The sequence below is a fragment of the Bos indicus genome, chromosome 23 (genome assembly GCF_029378745.1).
Source record: "Bos indicus isolate NIAB-ARS_2022 breed Sahiwal x Tharparkar chromosome 23, NIAB-ARS_B.indTharparkar_mat_pri_1.0, whole genome shotgun sequence".
Taxonomy (NCBI): domain Eukaryota; kingdom Metazoa; phylum Chordata; class Mammalia; order Artiodactyla; family Bovidae; genus Bos; species Bos indicus.
Window position 1 is genome coordinate 54324894 of NC_091782.1, and position 15492 is coordinate 54340385.

At 50.8% G+C, this 15492-nt stretch overlaps 1 protein-coding gene across 3 annotated transcripts in view; it reads right to left on the minus strand.

Annotated features, from left to right (window-relative positions):
• Positions 1 to 15239, minus strand: part of DUSP22 (dual specificity phosphatase 22) — a 50163-nt gene extending 34924 nt beyond the window's left edge. For 2 of the 3 annotated variants that reach the window (XM_070778512.1, XM_070778511.1), the window contains exons 1-2: positions 14169 to 14333; positions 3421 to 3454 (exon numbers count right to left, since the gene is read on the minus strand). In XM_070778512.1, the coding sequence (XP_070634613.1) occupies positions 3421 to 3454; positions 14169 to 14189 (55 nt within the window). In that variant the 5' untranslated portion in view covers positions 14190 to 14333. Of the gene's footprint in view, positions 1 to 3420; positions 3455 to 14168; positions 14334 to 14961 lie in introns of those variants that run through there. The other variant, XM_070778513.1, reaches the window with a different exon arrangement.
• Between the last annotated feature and the right edge of the window lie 253 nt (positions 15240 to 15492).

The window sequence follows — 15492 nt, forward strand, 5'->3', positions numbered from 1 at the left end:
ATCGGCCTAGACAGTGACCATCTCGAAGAGACAGAATTGCGTGTTAAGTTTTTTCTTTATCGTTTGTGTGTGTATATTCAATACAGATGGCTGTAAGAGTTCAACATGTCTAAGAACTACCCGGATTTTTTTAAAAAGGCAGATTCCTGGGCTCCAACTTAGTTCAGGGTCTATGGCAGGGCCACATTCCGAATAAGCCTTAGTGAATAAGAGTAGAAACGAAGAAGCACCATTCTAAAACATTCTACAATAAGCATATACCACTTTTATAGTCAGAAAAATAATCTTTAAAAGTAATATAAAAATGTTGGCTTTTATTTTGACTCTCTTAATTGCTCCAACCACCTCAAACAGCCTCTCAATCCATTACATGGGGACTCATCTAGCCACCCAGCTCCCAACTACACCAAGTTGTGATCTAGGTGAGCTTTGAACTTGGCAGGAACTGGACTTATTCAGGGTCCACAGACAGGCATCCCCCACGTTTTAACTCAAATGTGATTTTCCAATCCCCACCAGGCTGTGCATTTTGGACAAGTAGTGGAACGTCAAGCTGGAGCGTTAGGCTCCCAGACAAGGTGAGGCAGCCAGCAGGAGGGGTGTTCAGAGCCGCTGGGCTGGGAGGGGCATGGGGAGGGTCTGCACAGTTGGAGGAGACACTGTGGGCCAGGATCTTCCAGATTCTGACTCCACCCAGGAACGAAGTTGGAAAATCAATAATTGTTTTGTTATTGTTCAGTTGCTAAGTCGTGTCCCACTCTTTGTGACCCCACGAACTGCAGCACACCAGGCTTCTCTGTCCATCACTATCTCCCTGAGTTTGCTCAAACTCATGTCCATAATAATTGTTTACATATATGTTCTTTTTTCCTTTTTGTAAAAAGCAATGTTATTGAGACAGAACAGCAGTGGATAAACAGACACAGAGGACAGGCCCAAGGACATGGGGGTGGAGAGGGAGAGATGCATGGAGAGATTGAGGTGGGGACTTACAGCACCTCATGCAAAACAGAGCCTATGGGAATCAGCTGCCTGACTCAGGAGACCCGAACAGGGCCTCTGTGACAATCTAGAGGGGTGGGACGGAGAGGGAGATGGAAGGGAGGTACAGGAGGGAGGGGACACTGATGACTGATTCTTGTTGATGTATGACCGAAAACAACAAAATTCTGTAAAGCAATTATCCTTCAATTTAAAAAATAAAGTGGAAAAAAAAGTGTTACTGAGATAATTCACCCTTTTAAAGTGTACAATTCAATGGTTTTCAGTATATTCAGAATTGTCTAACCATCACTACAACCTAAATTTAGAATATTTTCATCACCCCATGAATATACATTTGTAACACAGATTAAGGTAAACAACAACAAAAAAGGTGGTTTGAAGTCAAAATTACTTTGTTTTGAACATAACCACACTTGGTACCACACATCAGAAAAACTGACTGCTGTGCCCTTAAGAACACAGAAGTGGCTCCTGGAGACGCCCCTGCTCCTTCTGCTCCTCGCATTCCCAGTCCAGTCCGAGCCTTTCTATTCTGCGGTAGCGCCATCCGCACACACACACCGTAGGACAGCTCTTCCCACAAGCATGTGTCTGTCCACACGTGTAAGTGCACTACTGATGACGGCATCCATTCTTCAGGACTAGAAGCGGCTGGTGGGTGGCTGTCTACAGCCACGGGCTCTGCTGGAACCGGCCTTGGGGGCTCAGCCCGCCCACCCGCATGCGCACAAGCTCTCCCTGAGCAGGGAGTCCTAGGAGAACTCAGTCCTCTGTTGCTCAAACCAAGGTCTGCCATCTGCAAGTGTGCTGGAACTGCTGGCAGAAGTCCTGAATTTGGTTGGTTTTCATTACAGTTTTTTGATTTGTAAAAATATTCACCCAGCAATTCTACATCCAAGAATTTATCCTAAATTCCATATTGTTTCCAAACTCAAAGACATTCCCCTCTTCCCACGAAACCATTAATAACAACTCATTAAATAACCATAAAGATGTCCATGCATTCCAGCCCAACTCGCCTACCTGCCACAAAGCACTCGCTGCTTTCTCAGAACAAAAAGCTTACTAATTTAGGAACTCCAGGACTATTTTTAACACCTTCTAGCACAGATGAGCAGCTGTCAGTCCAGTGTGCTCAGAATACTCTTTAAGGTCAATTAGCTGCCCTCTGAGCCCAGTGGGGAAGACGACGTGAATATCAGGGCAGAGACCTCAGAGATTGTTTTAAGAGTCAATGTGAACCTGAACTTGCAGATTTACACAACCAGAAAACAGACAGGAGTGTGTTCCAGTGCGTGTGTCCAGAAAGGGCGGCGTGGTGAGGGGGGTCTCCCCAGCAGCACGGCAGGCTGCTTCCTGCCTGTGTCCGGCCCATCCATGACAGCACACCTGCCCTCCCCCACACACGGGGGGTGGGGCCAGCCCCTTCCCCCTCCCCTCCCCTCCTCTCCCCTCCCTGCGCATTTTGCTCTGTGGCTTTCTACTCACCTTTGCAACTACAGAGCATTTTGAGACAAATAAGCTAAAAATGAAAAGTCAACAGCTAATAGCATATCAGTAAATATCAAAGAAGTTGCAGAGAAATGTGTGACAAGAATAATCGGCTAGAGATGAAACTGCCACTTATTTTCCCCAGGTGACTAAAAAAATAGGTCTCTGAAAGTTTATTACTAACTAGAAAATAAAAGTGATAAAGATGATAAACAGGTTATATGACTGCTAAGTGTGCCTTTTAGCCATCCTCTTTTGATAGTAAAACTCCAACATGTGTGTACAGTTAAATGAAGGTCAGAGGTCAAGGTGGACCCTGCAGGGCTCTCTACACCACTCTTTGAGCCATGGGCCAAGACGTCGAGGCACAAGGATAAGGCTGCCGGTGGTGTCCAGACCAGACTGCACACACTGAGTCCTCACCTCGACGCTGTCACGCATGAGAGCCTAAAGCCGAGCTTTAAAGAAGCAAGCTCACCACTGGCAAAAGACACCCGTGTCCTTCCACAGATGAAGGATAACACAGTGTGGCCCATCCACACACGGTTCTTCAGTCTTAACAAGGAAGGAAATTACAACACAAGCACAGCAACGAAAGAACAACGTCAAGCTCTGTGAAGTCAGCCCGTCACAAGACGACCACGGCCACATGAGCCTGCTCACACGAGGCCCCTGGCGCAGTCAGACTCGGAGACAAGCAGCGGGAGGGTGGTTTCCAAGGGCCGGGGTGCAGGGCAGGAAGTAGTGTCTGGTGGGGACAGAGACTCAGCTGGAAAGGAAAGCGTGCTGGGGATGGGTGCAGGTGATGGCTGCACAATAGCAAGAATGTACTTAATGCCCCTGAACTGCCGCTTAAAAAGGGTTAAACGGCATAGTTAATAGTTTTTGCATATTCTACCACAATAATGAAAAAAGAGAACTCACCTTTGAAGTTGCCAATATACAGGCCGGGCAGGATCTATGGGGAGACAGACCAGACAGAAGTGTTACAGGTTTCAGTCTGATGGCATTCGTCACAGAGGCTGGGCCCTCCCAAGGCCTGTGCCCACCACACCAACCTCCCAGCAGCTTCTCAGACAGACCAAAAGGTCTCCTTGTCTCCAGGCCTCACAGTGTTCACCACATTCTGAGTCCAGCCCCAAACCAGAGTCTCCACAGCCCGTCCTCCCGTCCTGCCTCCTGTCCCCCAGCCCCTCTGCTCCAGGCTCCAGCACCCGTCCGCCACCATCTGAGGACTTGCACCTGCTGTCCCTCCCCTCCTGCTCCCCATCCTTCGGGCCTCAGCTCCAACTCACAACCTGGGGAGGCCTGACCTGAGCCCGACACCCGTGCCTAGGGGGCTCCTGCTTCAGTGCCCCCATCCTCTGTGCTCCCCTCACATGAGGCTGTCGTGGGCATCACCAGGTGGAGGGCAGTCCCCTCTGCTGGGCTGCAGACCCAGAGCCCAGCCCAGGGCTTGGCCCATGATGACCATTCAGTAGAGAGTTGCTAAATGAGTGAGTGAACTGTCTAAACATGCAAGTTAAGAAGAACACACATTTACTCCAAAACATCTACTTCTTCTAAGGTTCTCAAGCCAGAATCAGATTTCTGGAAAGCCCCAGGGTTGACACAGAGATTCAGCAGATCTGAGATGAGAATGGGTGACTGCAGGTCACAGGTACCCCCCACCTTGCAGAATACGAAGCCAACCTCCGCCCTGCAATACTCTGTATGGAAACTCTGAAATCCAAATGCAGACAACCCCCGGGAAGCTACACCGCCATTGTGATTTCCAAGTGTGCACAGCACACTGGCCGTGGTGACACTTCACTGCAAGCCCCGTGCCCTGGCGACACCCCCGTCAGCCACCACCAAACACTCCTCTTGGCCTGTCTGCTTCGCACTCCCTCTTCTCTCCACTCTCGGTAAGAAAGCTGAGAGCAAGGGCAGTAATGTTCATCAGCTGTGTGGATTCTTTCGAGCACTTTCCTGACACCCAGCTGCTGCTAAAAAGTGACTGCGGGGACCTACTAGGACACAGGCTCAGCGTCTGTGCTGGGAACCGTGGGACTAATTGACCAAGATGGGACACTCATGAGAGTGAAAAGAGATTCTGTTAATAATCACTCCAGGACAAGAGGCAAAACCCAGAAGGGACGTGGGCACTGGGCCTTGTGGTCACTCTGGCTGACTCAAGCTGGGAGCCAAAACTGGCTTGGAAAGCACCCCAGGGGACTGAAGGCCTGGGTCTGTTGCCGCCTGAAGTCACAGACTGAGGCAGGCAGGATTCTCCCTGGAACCAGGAAATACAAAACTGTCTCAGAGGAAACCCCGGCATCCATTGCCAAGGAGATAAAGCACTCAACAGGTCTCTCCTCAAACAGTTTGTGGAATTCTCCTGTGAGCAAGGGTGGAACAGATAGTTCACAATTCCTGTTCTAAAATGGAAGAACAATGCAAGCTCATCCAGGAGACAGCTCAAACTGCATTCCCTGGCAGCTCTTGCCTGTGTGGGGCTTTGTCATTTCCATCTCCAGTCCCCCAGGGCCTGTCCTGTCTTTATGAGACATTCGAGGGCAAAACCAGCACAGTTCTTTTCACTGATGGGGACAAAGACAGCCTCCCGGACCAAGCGTTGCTCAGGCTCCTTTGAGTCTCCACTGCAGGCCTGGTCCTTGGCCACACTTAGCAAAGAATCCTGCTAAGCCAGTTGTCAAGCATCCACCTGCTCTTAGTATCAGCCAAGCTCCTCTTCCTCCACCCCTGGCATCTAACCAAGTTCCGTCAGTGATCTTCCATCCATTCATCTGCCCCTGTTATACTGGGAGTGGAACCCCATCTCTCACTTGTAATGTCTTGAATAAAAATCTTCATTGTCATTTTTAATGTGTTGAAATTATTTTTCTTTCATAATATTGACCACGAAAGTCTCCCAATTCACACAGCTGACAGTTACGACAGACCACACCATAGTCGCAGAGCAGGTCTGCCTGCCCGGAGAAGGCAATGGCACCCCACTCCAGTACTCTTGCCTGGAAAATCCCACAGACGGAGGAGCCTGGTGGGCTGCAGTCCATGGGGTCGCTAAGAGTCGGACACGACTGAGCGACTTCACTTTCACTTTTCACTTTCATGTACTGGAGAAGGAAATGGCAACCCACTCCAGTGTTCTTGCCTGGAGAATCCCAGGGATGGGGGAGCCTGGTGGGCTGCCGTCTATGGGGTTACACAGAGTCGGACTCGACTGAAGCGACTTAGCAGCAGCAGCAGCAGGTCTGCCTGCCCAGAGTAGCAGAACAGGCTCCAGTGGATGGATGGTTTACTGAGCTCTGGTCACACATGGACACCCTCTGGGCAATGGGGATGCAGTGTGACCAAGAGAGACTCGGCCCTGCCAAATGTCCCACTTCCCTTGTTGAGCCCCTCGCCCAGGAAGGAGGAGGCACCGTGGCCACTCTGGGGTCCCCAAGGGCCTTTGGGGGCCCCTGATGTCCCAGAGGAGTGGGCCAGGAGACAGGAGGATGGGCAGGGGAACGGTGGAGATGGCCAGCCCTGCAAGAGGTGGGTCTCTCCTGGGAGCGGGCGTGGAGGAGGTGACATGGAGGGTGCAGAGATGGGCAGCCCTGCAGGTGTCCAGGGCTCTAGATCAAATGCCACTGAGATGCTGGGTGTGTGGGGCTGTTAGAAGGAAGTATTTGTATTTACTGTATCTCAGAAACATCCAAATGAGTACGAAGGAACGTGTTCCTTGGTGCTCACCCTGGCGGGGTGCTGGGGTCTGGAGGTCAGGAAGGACATGTTTCCGTATAGTGCACACACATTACTTCCATTTAGTTTCTTCAGAAATTCAAGTGGGCTATTTGGGGAAAAGATTCTATGACCCATTTTTCCTTCTCTTCTTTGTATTTCTACTATCTTCTCTACTAAACATAAGCAAATACGTTTCATATTATCTTTAAATAGAAGAAACAGGGGTGTGTGAATAGCTCACCTCTGGGCTCTGCTACCCTCAAGCCACGACTCTATGGTTCCTGAACGAACCCCTTGGCGCTCTCCTCCCGAAGCTCAGTCCCCTGTACTCCACTACCCCCAGCCCCGTCGCAGCCCTTGGCCCTTGGCTACGGGGCCAAGGACCCCAGTCTGGAACCTCATAGGCTGCAGAAGTAGCCACTGAACTTATCTATTTCATCAAATTAACCTTTGAAAGTCACATTCTCGTTGGGTCCTCTTCTAGATCAAAATGTTCAATGGCAAACCCTTTCCCAAGAAAATGGAGGCCAAACGGAAACTTTCACCGTGGCCTCCTGCCCCTGAAGGACCCCAATTCTCTTCAGTCTCCACCAAGCCAGACAGCCCAGACTCCCCGACCAGTTCCACCCTGGAATATCGCCTGCTCTGCTCCCAGTATTCTCACTAGAGAGGGCAGAGACCCTCACTGCTTGGGGTCCTTCATCCCATGAGTCTGCTCAAGGGTTACAAACCCTGCAACTGACAGCTGTTTACTGGTTTCCAAGACTTGGAAGCCCCTACTTTGGAGCCTGGTAGGCTGCACCAGCCCCCAGCCCATCGGCTCCCTGCTACAGCGGCAGCAGGCCTCCATGGCTGCTCCAGGCTGGAGCCGAGACAGCACAGCACCCACCAGCACCCTGCCTGGTAGCGGGGGCCCAGGGCTGGCAGAACCCACAGAGCTCACTGGCAGTGGCAGCAGCAGCAGCACCTTGGAGCAGCTGCAGAGACGCTCTCCCCAGGTCAGTCCTAGAATCGGCTCCTGGCAGAGTTGCCTGAATCTGGTTCTCTAGCCCTCCTGGCCTTCTGCCGTTTCAGCTCAAGCAGATGCATTTGGATTCTACTGCTTACAACTAGGCATCCTGATCCAAGAAGGCAATGGCACCCCACTCCAGTACTCTTGCCTGGCAAATCCCAAGGATGGAGGAGGCTGGTAGGCTGCAGTCCATGGGGTCGCTAAGAGTCGGACACGACTGAATGACTTCACTTTCACTTTTCACTTTCATGCACTGGAGAAGGAAATGGCAACCCACTCCAGTGTTCTTGCCTGGAGAATCCCAGGGACAGGGGAGCCTGGAGGGCTGCCGTCTACGGGGTCGCACAGAGGAGTCGGACACGACTGAAGTGACTTAGCAGCAGCAGCAGGCATCCTGATGTAGGCCTTTCAACCCAGAAAAATGCACAAATGTAAATAAACTGCACAAATCTTCAAGCAAGTCACAGGGCAGCAAAGCCCTGCCCACCTGGGAAAGCAGCCCCACCAGCGCTGCAGGGACCACCAGGAGAGCCCGCCCTCCTCTGGGCATCACTCCTGCCTTGGTCAGCACTGGCTTCCACGCCTCCCTGGGATCCCAACCAGTCTGCTCCTCTGGAAGCCGTGGTGCAGGCCTTTGTCCAGCTCCCATCTGATCCACTGACACAACTTCTTAGAGATCCCCTACCTCTGGCTTTGTCCCCCAAAGGGCTCCTGAACCTGCCTTCAAGGTGCCAAGTTGACCATGTGACTCCAGATTAAACTCTTCCCAGGGCTCCAAATAGCTCTGGGAAATTAGATACCTCAACAAGAGCTGTCCTTCAGGGATGGAGGTTTCGATGCCTTTAGCCTCCGCCCCACAGCCCGAGGTGATGAGGCAGAGACACAAGTCAGGCTCCCCAGCTCCAGCACCTAGGTCTCATGGGAAACATCTCCATTTTCAAACACTGTCAACTGTATATTTTTAAAAACCTTAAATACTGTGATAAATGACTATGACCCCTATACGCTGCCTGTATCATATCTGTGAATACGCTTTCTCTAAACCTGAGTGGTTGCTGCATGATCGGCAGATCACTACTTAGGTAAATGTCTCTTCAATGAATGAATGAACAACATGAGCCAGGTGGGAGGGGCCACGCAAAGAAGAGAGAGATGGAAAACCACTGTGGATGAGGCCTGAGAGATCCTGCTTTGCCCCTTTCTGCTCTGGGAAGGTCGGTGCCTAGGGCCAAACGACGGCAAGGACAAGAGGTCTGCCCTCACCAACATCAGGGAGGCAACTCACTCGAAACCATGCAAGCTGCACATTTATATGCATTTAAATATTTTAATTGTAAAAAGAGGACAGAGTTGTGTGAGTAAACTTTCAACTCCATTTTCCAGACGAGGAGAATAAATTACAGTTTCAAGGGCTGGAAATAGAAAGCAAATTGCATGCTAAGTTGTTCAGTTGTGTCTGACTCTTTGCGACCCCATGGACTGTAGCCTGCCAGTCTCCTCTGTCCATGGGGATTCTCCAGGCAAGAATATTGGAGTCGGTTCCCATGCCCTCCTCCAGGGGATCTTCCCAACCCATGGATCAAACCCAGGTCTCCTGCATTGCAGGCAGATTCTTTACCATGCGAGCCAACTGCTCAATCCCAATTTCTGTAGTTTCTTCCATCAGTTCAGTTCAGTTCAGTTGCTCAGTCGTGTCTGACTCTTTGCGACCCCATGAATCACAGCACGCCAAGCCTCCCTGTCCATCACCAACTTCCGGAGTTCACCCAGACTCACGTCCACCGAGTCGGCGATGCCATCCAGCCATCTCATCCTCTGTTGTCCCCTTCTCCTCCTGCCCCCAATCCCTCCCAGCATCAGAGTCTTTTCCAATGAGTCAACTCTTCGCATGAGGTGGCCAAAGTGCTGGAGTTTCAGCTTTAGCATCATTCCTTCCAAAGAAATTCCAGGGCTGATCTCCTTCAGAATGGACTGGTTGGATCTCCTTGCAGTCCAAGGGACTCGAAAGTCTTCTCCAACACCACAGTTCAAAAGCATCAATTCTTAGGCACTCAGCCTTCTTCACAGTCCAACGCTCACATCCATACATGACCACAGGAAAAACCATAGCCTTGACTAGACGAACCTTTGTTGGCAAAGTAATGTCTCTGCTTCTGAATATGCTATCTAGGTTGGTCATAACTTTCCTTCCAAGGAATAAACGTCTTTTAATTTCATGCCTGCAGTCACCATCTGCAGTGATTTTGGAGTCCAAAAAAATAAAGTCTGACACTGTTTCCACTGTTTCCCCATCTACTTCCCATGATAGAGTTATAAAACAAGATCCAGGAAAGCTAGAGAACTGGCCATTGACAGGGAGAGAAACTACATTTTTGTTTTCAAGGAGAATAAAAAGCCCATAAATATTTAAATATCTACATCAGTCAGCTTCAACTCAAACTTAAAACTCTAAATATTTGACTGGTAGGTTTCCCCAGTATAACTGGTGCTGGTAATCCCTAAGGACAAAGAAAGAGAAAATGAAATGAAACAATGTTCTAGCAGGCTCAGGCTCCTCCTGGCTCATGGAGGGTGAAGTGGCTGATCAGTGACATCACCGAGAGTTGGGGCTCAAGCCAGAATTGAGAACACAGGGGGAGTGAAGTCATCACCCCATGGCGAGAAGTAAGGACAGGTCAAAGAAAGTCTGTATGTGCCATGTGAGAATGTCCTAGGCTCTAAAGGAAGTCCTTTCCCTCTGCTGAGGGTGTTGACGCCCTATCGTCTACCTGGATGGCTGCTTGTCACTCAGATCTCATTTGAGATGACTGCTCTAGGAAATGGCAACCCACTCCAGTATTCTTGCCTGGGAAATCCCATGGACAGAGGAATCTGGTGGGTCCATGGGGTCACAAAGAGTAGGACATGACTGAGCAACTAAAATAACAACAATAATCTGTACTTTGCAATTTGCAAAAAAGGTCTTCTAGTATATTCTCATCTGTTTCTCCAAGAATCTGGGTAGTAATTGGGGGAGGCAACATTGTACTCATTTTAAAACAAATAAGGAGACTAGCTAAGCAAACCACCATCCCTACGAATCAAGGGCAATAAAGAAAGTGCTGCTTAGGAACACTGAGGGACTCGTTCAAGAACACACCCATGCAACAGCAGAGTGGTGGACACCCCAAATTAGGCTTTCTGACAGCTACGCCCCTTTCACAACAGTGCACTTCTCATAGCAAGGCAACGCAGTCAGGGAAGGATCTACCTCCCACTACCAGGAGCAAGTCTCCCATGAAAGACTAGGGCAGCCTCACTTCTACCAGGTAGGCTGCTTTCCGGGAAAACAGGGCAGTGAGGAAGAAAGAGGTCCCTTAACAACACTGATGAACTGAGCCAAACCTGGTGCTCACAAGCTGCCCCAGGATGGCAGTGCTCCAGCCCACTGTTAGGTCATTGGTTCTGGCTGACAAGATAAAAACGTGCACATTTCTCTAGTATGATGCTTAGCCAGAGAGATCTGATTGTTGTTTTTAATCAGTTATTATTGTACTTAAGACTAATAAGATGAGAATGAGGACTTTTCTTTACAGGTCCTTCCCCAAAAGATGTTGTGGTCAGACCCTGGAGAAAGCTTGGACTCAACTAGGAATTTTCAAAGACTCCACAGAAACACGTTTGTTTGCAGCAACCTGTTGAGTTTAACCTGATCCTACTTGAGGCCTTTAGCAGCACAGCTAGGCAGTCAATATGAAGAAAAGAGCCAGGCCACCGGGCCTTGAGTCCAGGCTCTGCCACTCACCCAGTGGGTGACTCTGGCCTGGGCACCTGTAAATGCCTAGGGATGGAATGGCGGTCTGGGGTTCGATGAGTTACCCTATGTGGTGAAGTTCAAAACAGGCCTTGGCACACACCTTGGCCAGTCTTGGTTGCCTAACCTTCCCCTCTCCTCTTTATCCGTATCAAACATGAAGGAAGACAGGAGATGGCTTTTTCCTATTTTACAACTAATTTGGGACTCTGGGGAGCTCTTTTCAGGTTATTTTCCAGCGTCTTTAGAAATCACTTGGATTAAACTGGTGTTCTAGTTTAAAGTAAAGACTTCTACTATCCTCAAAATCAGTGGCAGCTGGGTTCAAAACCAGTTCCGCCACTTCCTAGCTTTAAGACCTCAGTCATGCCACTTAATCTGAGTGTCCATTTCCCCATCTGCGTAAACAGTCAGATAAGGCGTACTGACCTCCTGGGGCTACAGTGACAAACCGCAGGCACATCATATGAGACTCAAAAGAAGTCCACCAGTGCTGTGCTCTTTTCTTTGTCTCCTCATCATCTTTAATTGCCCAGAACGCAAACACCTCTTCCCCTGCCCCTCTAGAGCTGTGTAGAATGCTATGTACACCTAGCTGACATGGGCACAATATGCTGCCACATAGGAGACTGGCATGTGTTGATGAGAAGACCCTCCACAGGGACATGGATCACAAATAAAAACTGCTGTATTCAAAACAGTAAGAACAGAATCTGCATTGCTTGGTTCATAAGTTCTCCTTGGCCAAGGATGACCGATTTTTGTGAGATGGGAAATAAATCTTGTGCCAGGCACCTCAGGACCCACACACACATTGCAAATTAAGTTTTCAGTTCCAAGGGCATTGTGTTCTAACCTACAAATGCTCTTAGAAAGGCATTTCTGTGGCCAGCACCTTATACTGCTTCCACTAGATCTGCAAATCAACCACTCCTGTTCTTACAGAAGAAATGAAGCCTAGTTCCAAGTCACACAATAACACATGAACACATTCTAGTTAAGGTTTTTAATTTCTGGCTTCCAGCAATCTACTTTGCCACCAAACAATCTTGCAACTTTGAGCAGTTCTTCAGATCTCAGCTTAAACATCTTTACTCCACATGATCCTTGGCCTGCACTGAACGCTGCTTCCAGGCTGTGCTCATCACATCTATTTCTGACTCTATCCTCTGGGGCCTCCACTCCTCTTGACCGTGTGTTTGTTCTCTCTCTCAAATCACACACACATGCACACGCACACAGGCTGTCATGCAATACAGTAGCCATTAGCCACAGTGACTCTGAGTACTTAAAACGTGGCTAATCCCAAATGAGATGTCATTTAAGTATCAAATATACACCAGACTTTGAAGACATAGTACAAAAAATATATATACAAAACAGTGATTTTTATCTATTAAATGTTGAATGACAATATTCACAATATATTTCAGTTAAATAAAATATATTATTAAAATTATTTTTACTTTTTTAATGTGGCTACTGGAAAATTCTAAATTACACATATAGCTCACATTATATTTCTATTGGGCAACTGCTGGTCTCTACTGAAGGTTTCATGAAAGACCTGTCTGTGTCATTTACCACTGCACCCCCCACCTTGGTCCCCACAACCAGCACCTAATAGTAAGCACACAATAAAAACTCACTGATTTAATGGTGTCTCCAAATCTCTACCCATGTTTCCCCATCTCTACCTTGGAGATACTGGTTCTACTTACAATACAAGATGATTATGATAATAACATTAATAAGAAACATACTGCTTTCTTTGAAAGGTAAAACTCATGTATGAAAAAGACAGCTTTGGCTAAAAATCTGAAAATAATTTTGAACACTTAGGCAATGATCTGTATCCCTAAGTATGTTCTTTCAGTTTTAATAGAAAAATACTACAAATTAAATGCTGAAAAAAGTGGAGAGTGAACACCTCAAGTGGAGAAAACTAGGAAAAACACCAAAATAAACCTGAGGCATAATCACAACTAATGGGAAGGCAAACAGAGCCCACTGCCTCGCCGAAGACCCTTCAAGGTTCTGCTTTCACTAAAAAAAAAGTTCATGGTGCCGTGCTAATGGAGACATAATGCAAGTATTTATCCAAGAAACAGTCTCTTTCCAAACCTGATTACTGTCACAGGCCTTCCCTCCAAAAAGCCCTCGCAAGGAATAGGACCCTGGTTAACAAAAACCTCTGGTATGCGGGCCTAAACCGCGCACTCGACCTTTGATAAACTAAGTCTCAATGACACGGTGAACGTGGCAGGTAAGCAGTTGGGCAGGTAGACAGGACACTCCCTGCAGCACCTTCACTGCCTGCCTCGGCCGCGGACACTGAAGGAACCCCGGGGCCCACGAGTCGGCCGTGGACCCACCCAGCAGGACAGCTGAACCTGCACGGACCCTGGGTGAGTGTGGTGCGCGGGGAGGAGAAGAGGACAGTCCACCCTCTGGTCCGGGACCACTTCAAAGACCCGAGAACAGACAGTTTTCGATGAAGGCTTTTTAAAAAAAGTTCTGTATTCTTTTCTTTAAGCCGGCAGTACCAGATCACAAAATCCTTCGCCGTGTTTGCCCCAGGCAGCAGTCCGATCCCCTCCCCGGCAGGAGAGGCACAGCAGGGAGGGGTCTGGGCAGGGAGGGCTGGAGGGCCGGCCGAGCAGAGGCGGGGAGCAGCCGCACGACCGCGATAAAGCAGCTTCGAATCTGTGCCCCACACCCGGGCAGTTACAAGCACCCCAGGATTTAGGCTTCTATCAACTTTTCTGTCCGTAAGAAAAAGTTACCCGCACACGGTAAAAAATCTGGGAAGAAGACATTACGGAAGAAGAGACACTTATCTCCTCCTGTTTAGTAATGACGTGGGCGGTGATGCTTCAGGAGCTGAGCTGGGGGTGAAGCGGGAGGTGGGGGGAGAGGGGGTGGGGGGAGGAGAAGGGAGAAACCACAGCCCTCCCCGCTCAGGCCGGCGCGCAGGTCGAGCGCCGCCCGCCCGGAAGCGCGGCCCGGCCTCGCGGCGCTGGCTCGCGGCCCCCGCCCTCTGGGCCCGGGCGCTCGGGGCGCCCCTCGCCGCCGCAAAAGCCCCGCGCAGGGACGCCGGGGGCGGGGGCAGAGGGAGGCGCGCGGACACGTTACCTTGTTCATCCCATTCCCCATGGCGGCCGCGCGGTCTGGCCCGGGGCGCGGCGGCAGGCGCAGTCAGGGCATGCGGGGCGGGCGAGGAGGAGCGCGCGCCCGCGGACCAACGGCGGAGCCCGCGGCCGCCCGGCCGGTCCGACCGCTCCGCTCCTGCCTGCCCTCCGCCCCTGGACTTCCCGGCCGCCAGGCAGAGGCGCCAGCGCCCCTGTGGGAAGGGGTTCGCGACGTCCCCACCCACCACCGCCCCCCAGTGAGCTGGGCGCCTGTCACGCCGGACCCCCGGACTTGTGGACACGACTCCTTGGAGGCTGGGCCAGGGCAAAGGGATTTGTCTCCTGGGGACGCTGGGGGGCGGGGACAGGGACAAGACTCCTGGGGTCGGAGGCCTCCGGAATTACGGCTCCTCGGCGGCCGGGCCAGGAGACTGGGGACTGGCGCTCCTCGGAGGCCCGGGCCAGGGCGCACGCGCACCCCAGCCGCAGCCGCCGTGCGCGTTCTGAGTCTGGGCGGGGCCGGTGGTCACGCAGGCGCGCCCCGACCCGGTGGGGAGAGTCACGGAGGCTCCCCTGGGATCACGGTCACCAAAACTCCCGCAGGCCTTTCCCCGGGGAGACTGGGGGCCTGTTACCAGCAGTCACCGCCCTGCCTTGACTGCCTGGGTGAATCAGGTGCTAATCAGAGCCTTGGTCTTGGCAGCTCCCCTGTCTGGGTTTTCTGAGTGCGCCCGATTTAGGCCGGGTGGGGGGATTCCTACGGCCCTGCCCCACCCACGAAGACCGAGAAGGCTCACCCGGTGGCGAAAGGTGGGCTCGGTGACTCATCTCTGGGATGACCTCACCTCCCGACCCCAGCAGAGCAGATGTCCGGATTTGAGACCTCATACCGTGACTTTGGACGGCTAGTGCGTTCCCTTCTTCAGATTATATACTGGCTCGAGTAGGTGCATGGGTGTGTTGGTTCAGGTGCTTCTGGAAAGCCCCTGCCCTTGCTCAGCACATGGTCATGTCCGCACCGTGTCTCTGCCCGGAGTGGAGTACTCTCTAACACAATTGTGTAAGTATTCTGCACTCCTGCTAAACTCCTGACTTCTTCCCTGCAGACAGAACCCTTGAATCAGGGTTTCATCTTTCTTTTTTATATCCTCAGCAGTGCCCTGCGCCTAGTGGGCGCTTGATACTTGCTAAGTGGACAGATGCATCTCTCTGGTACGGCTGAGCTCACCGGGATGACCTCATTTCATCCGCTCCTCCTTCCTCCCAGAGTCACAGCCACGCAGACTTTCTGTGTTTCCTTGAACCTGCCACCCTTGGTCTCATGATCA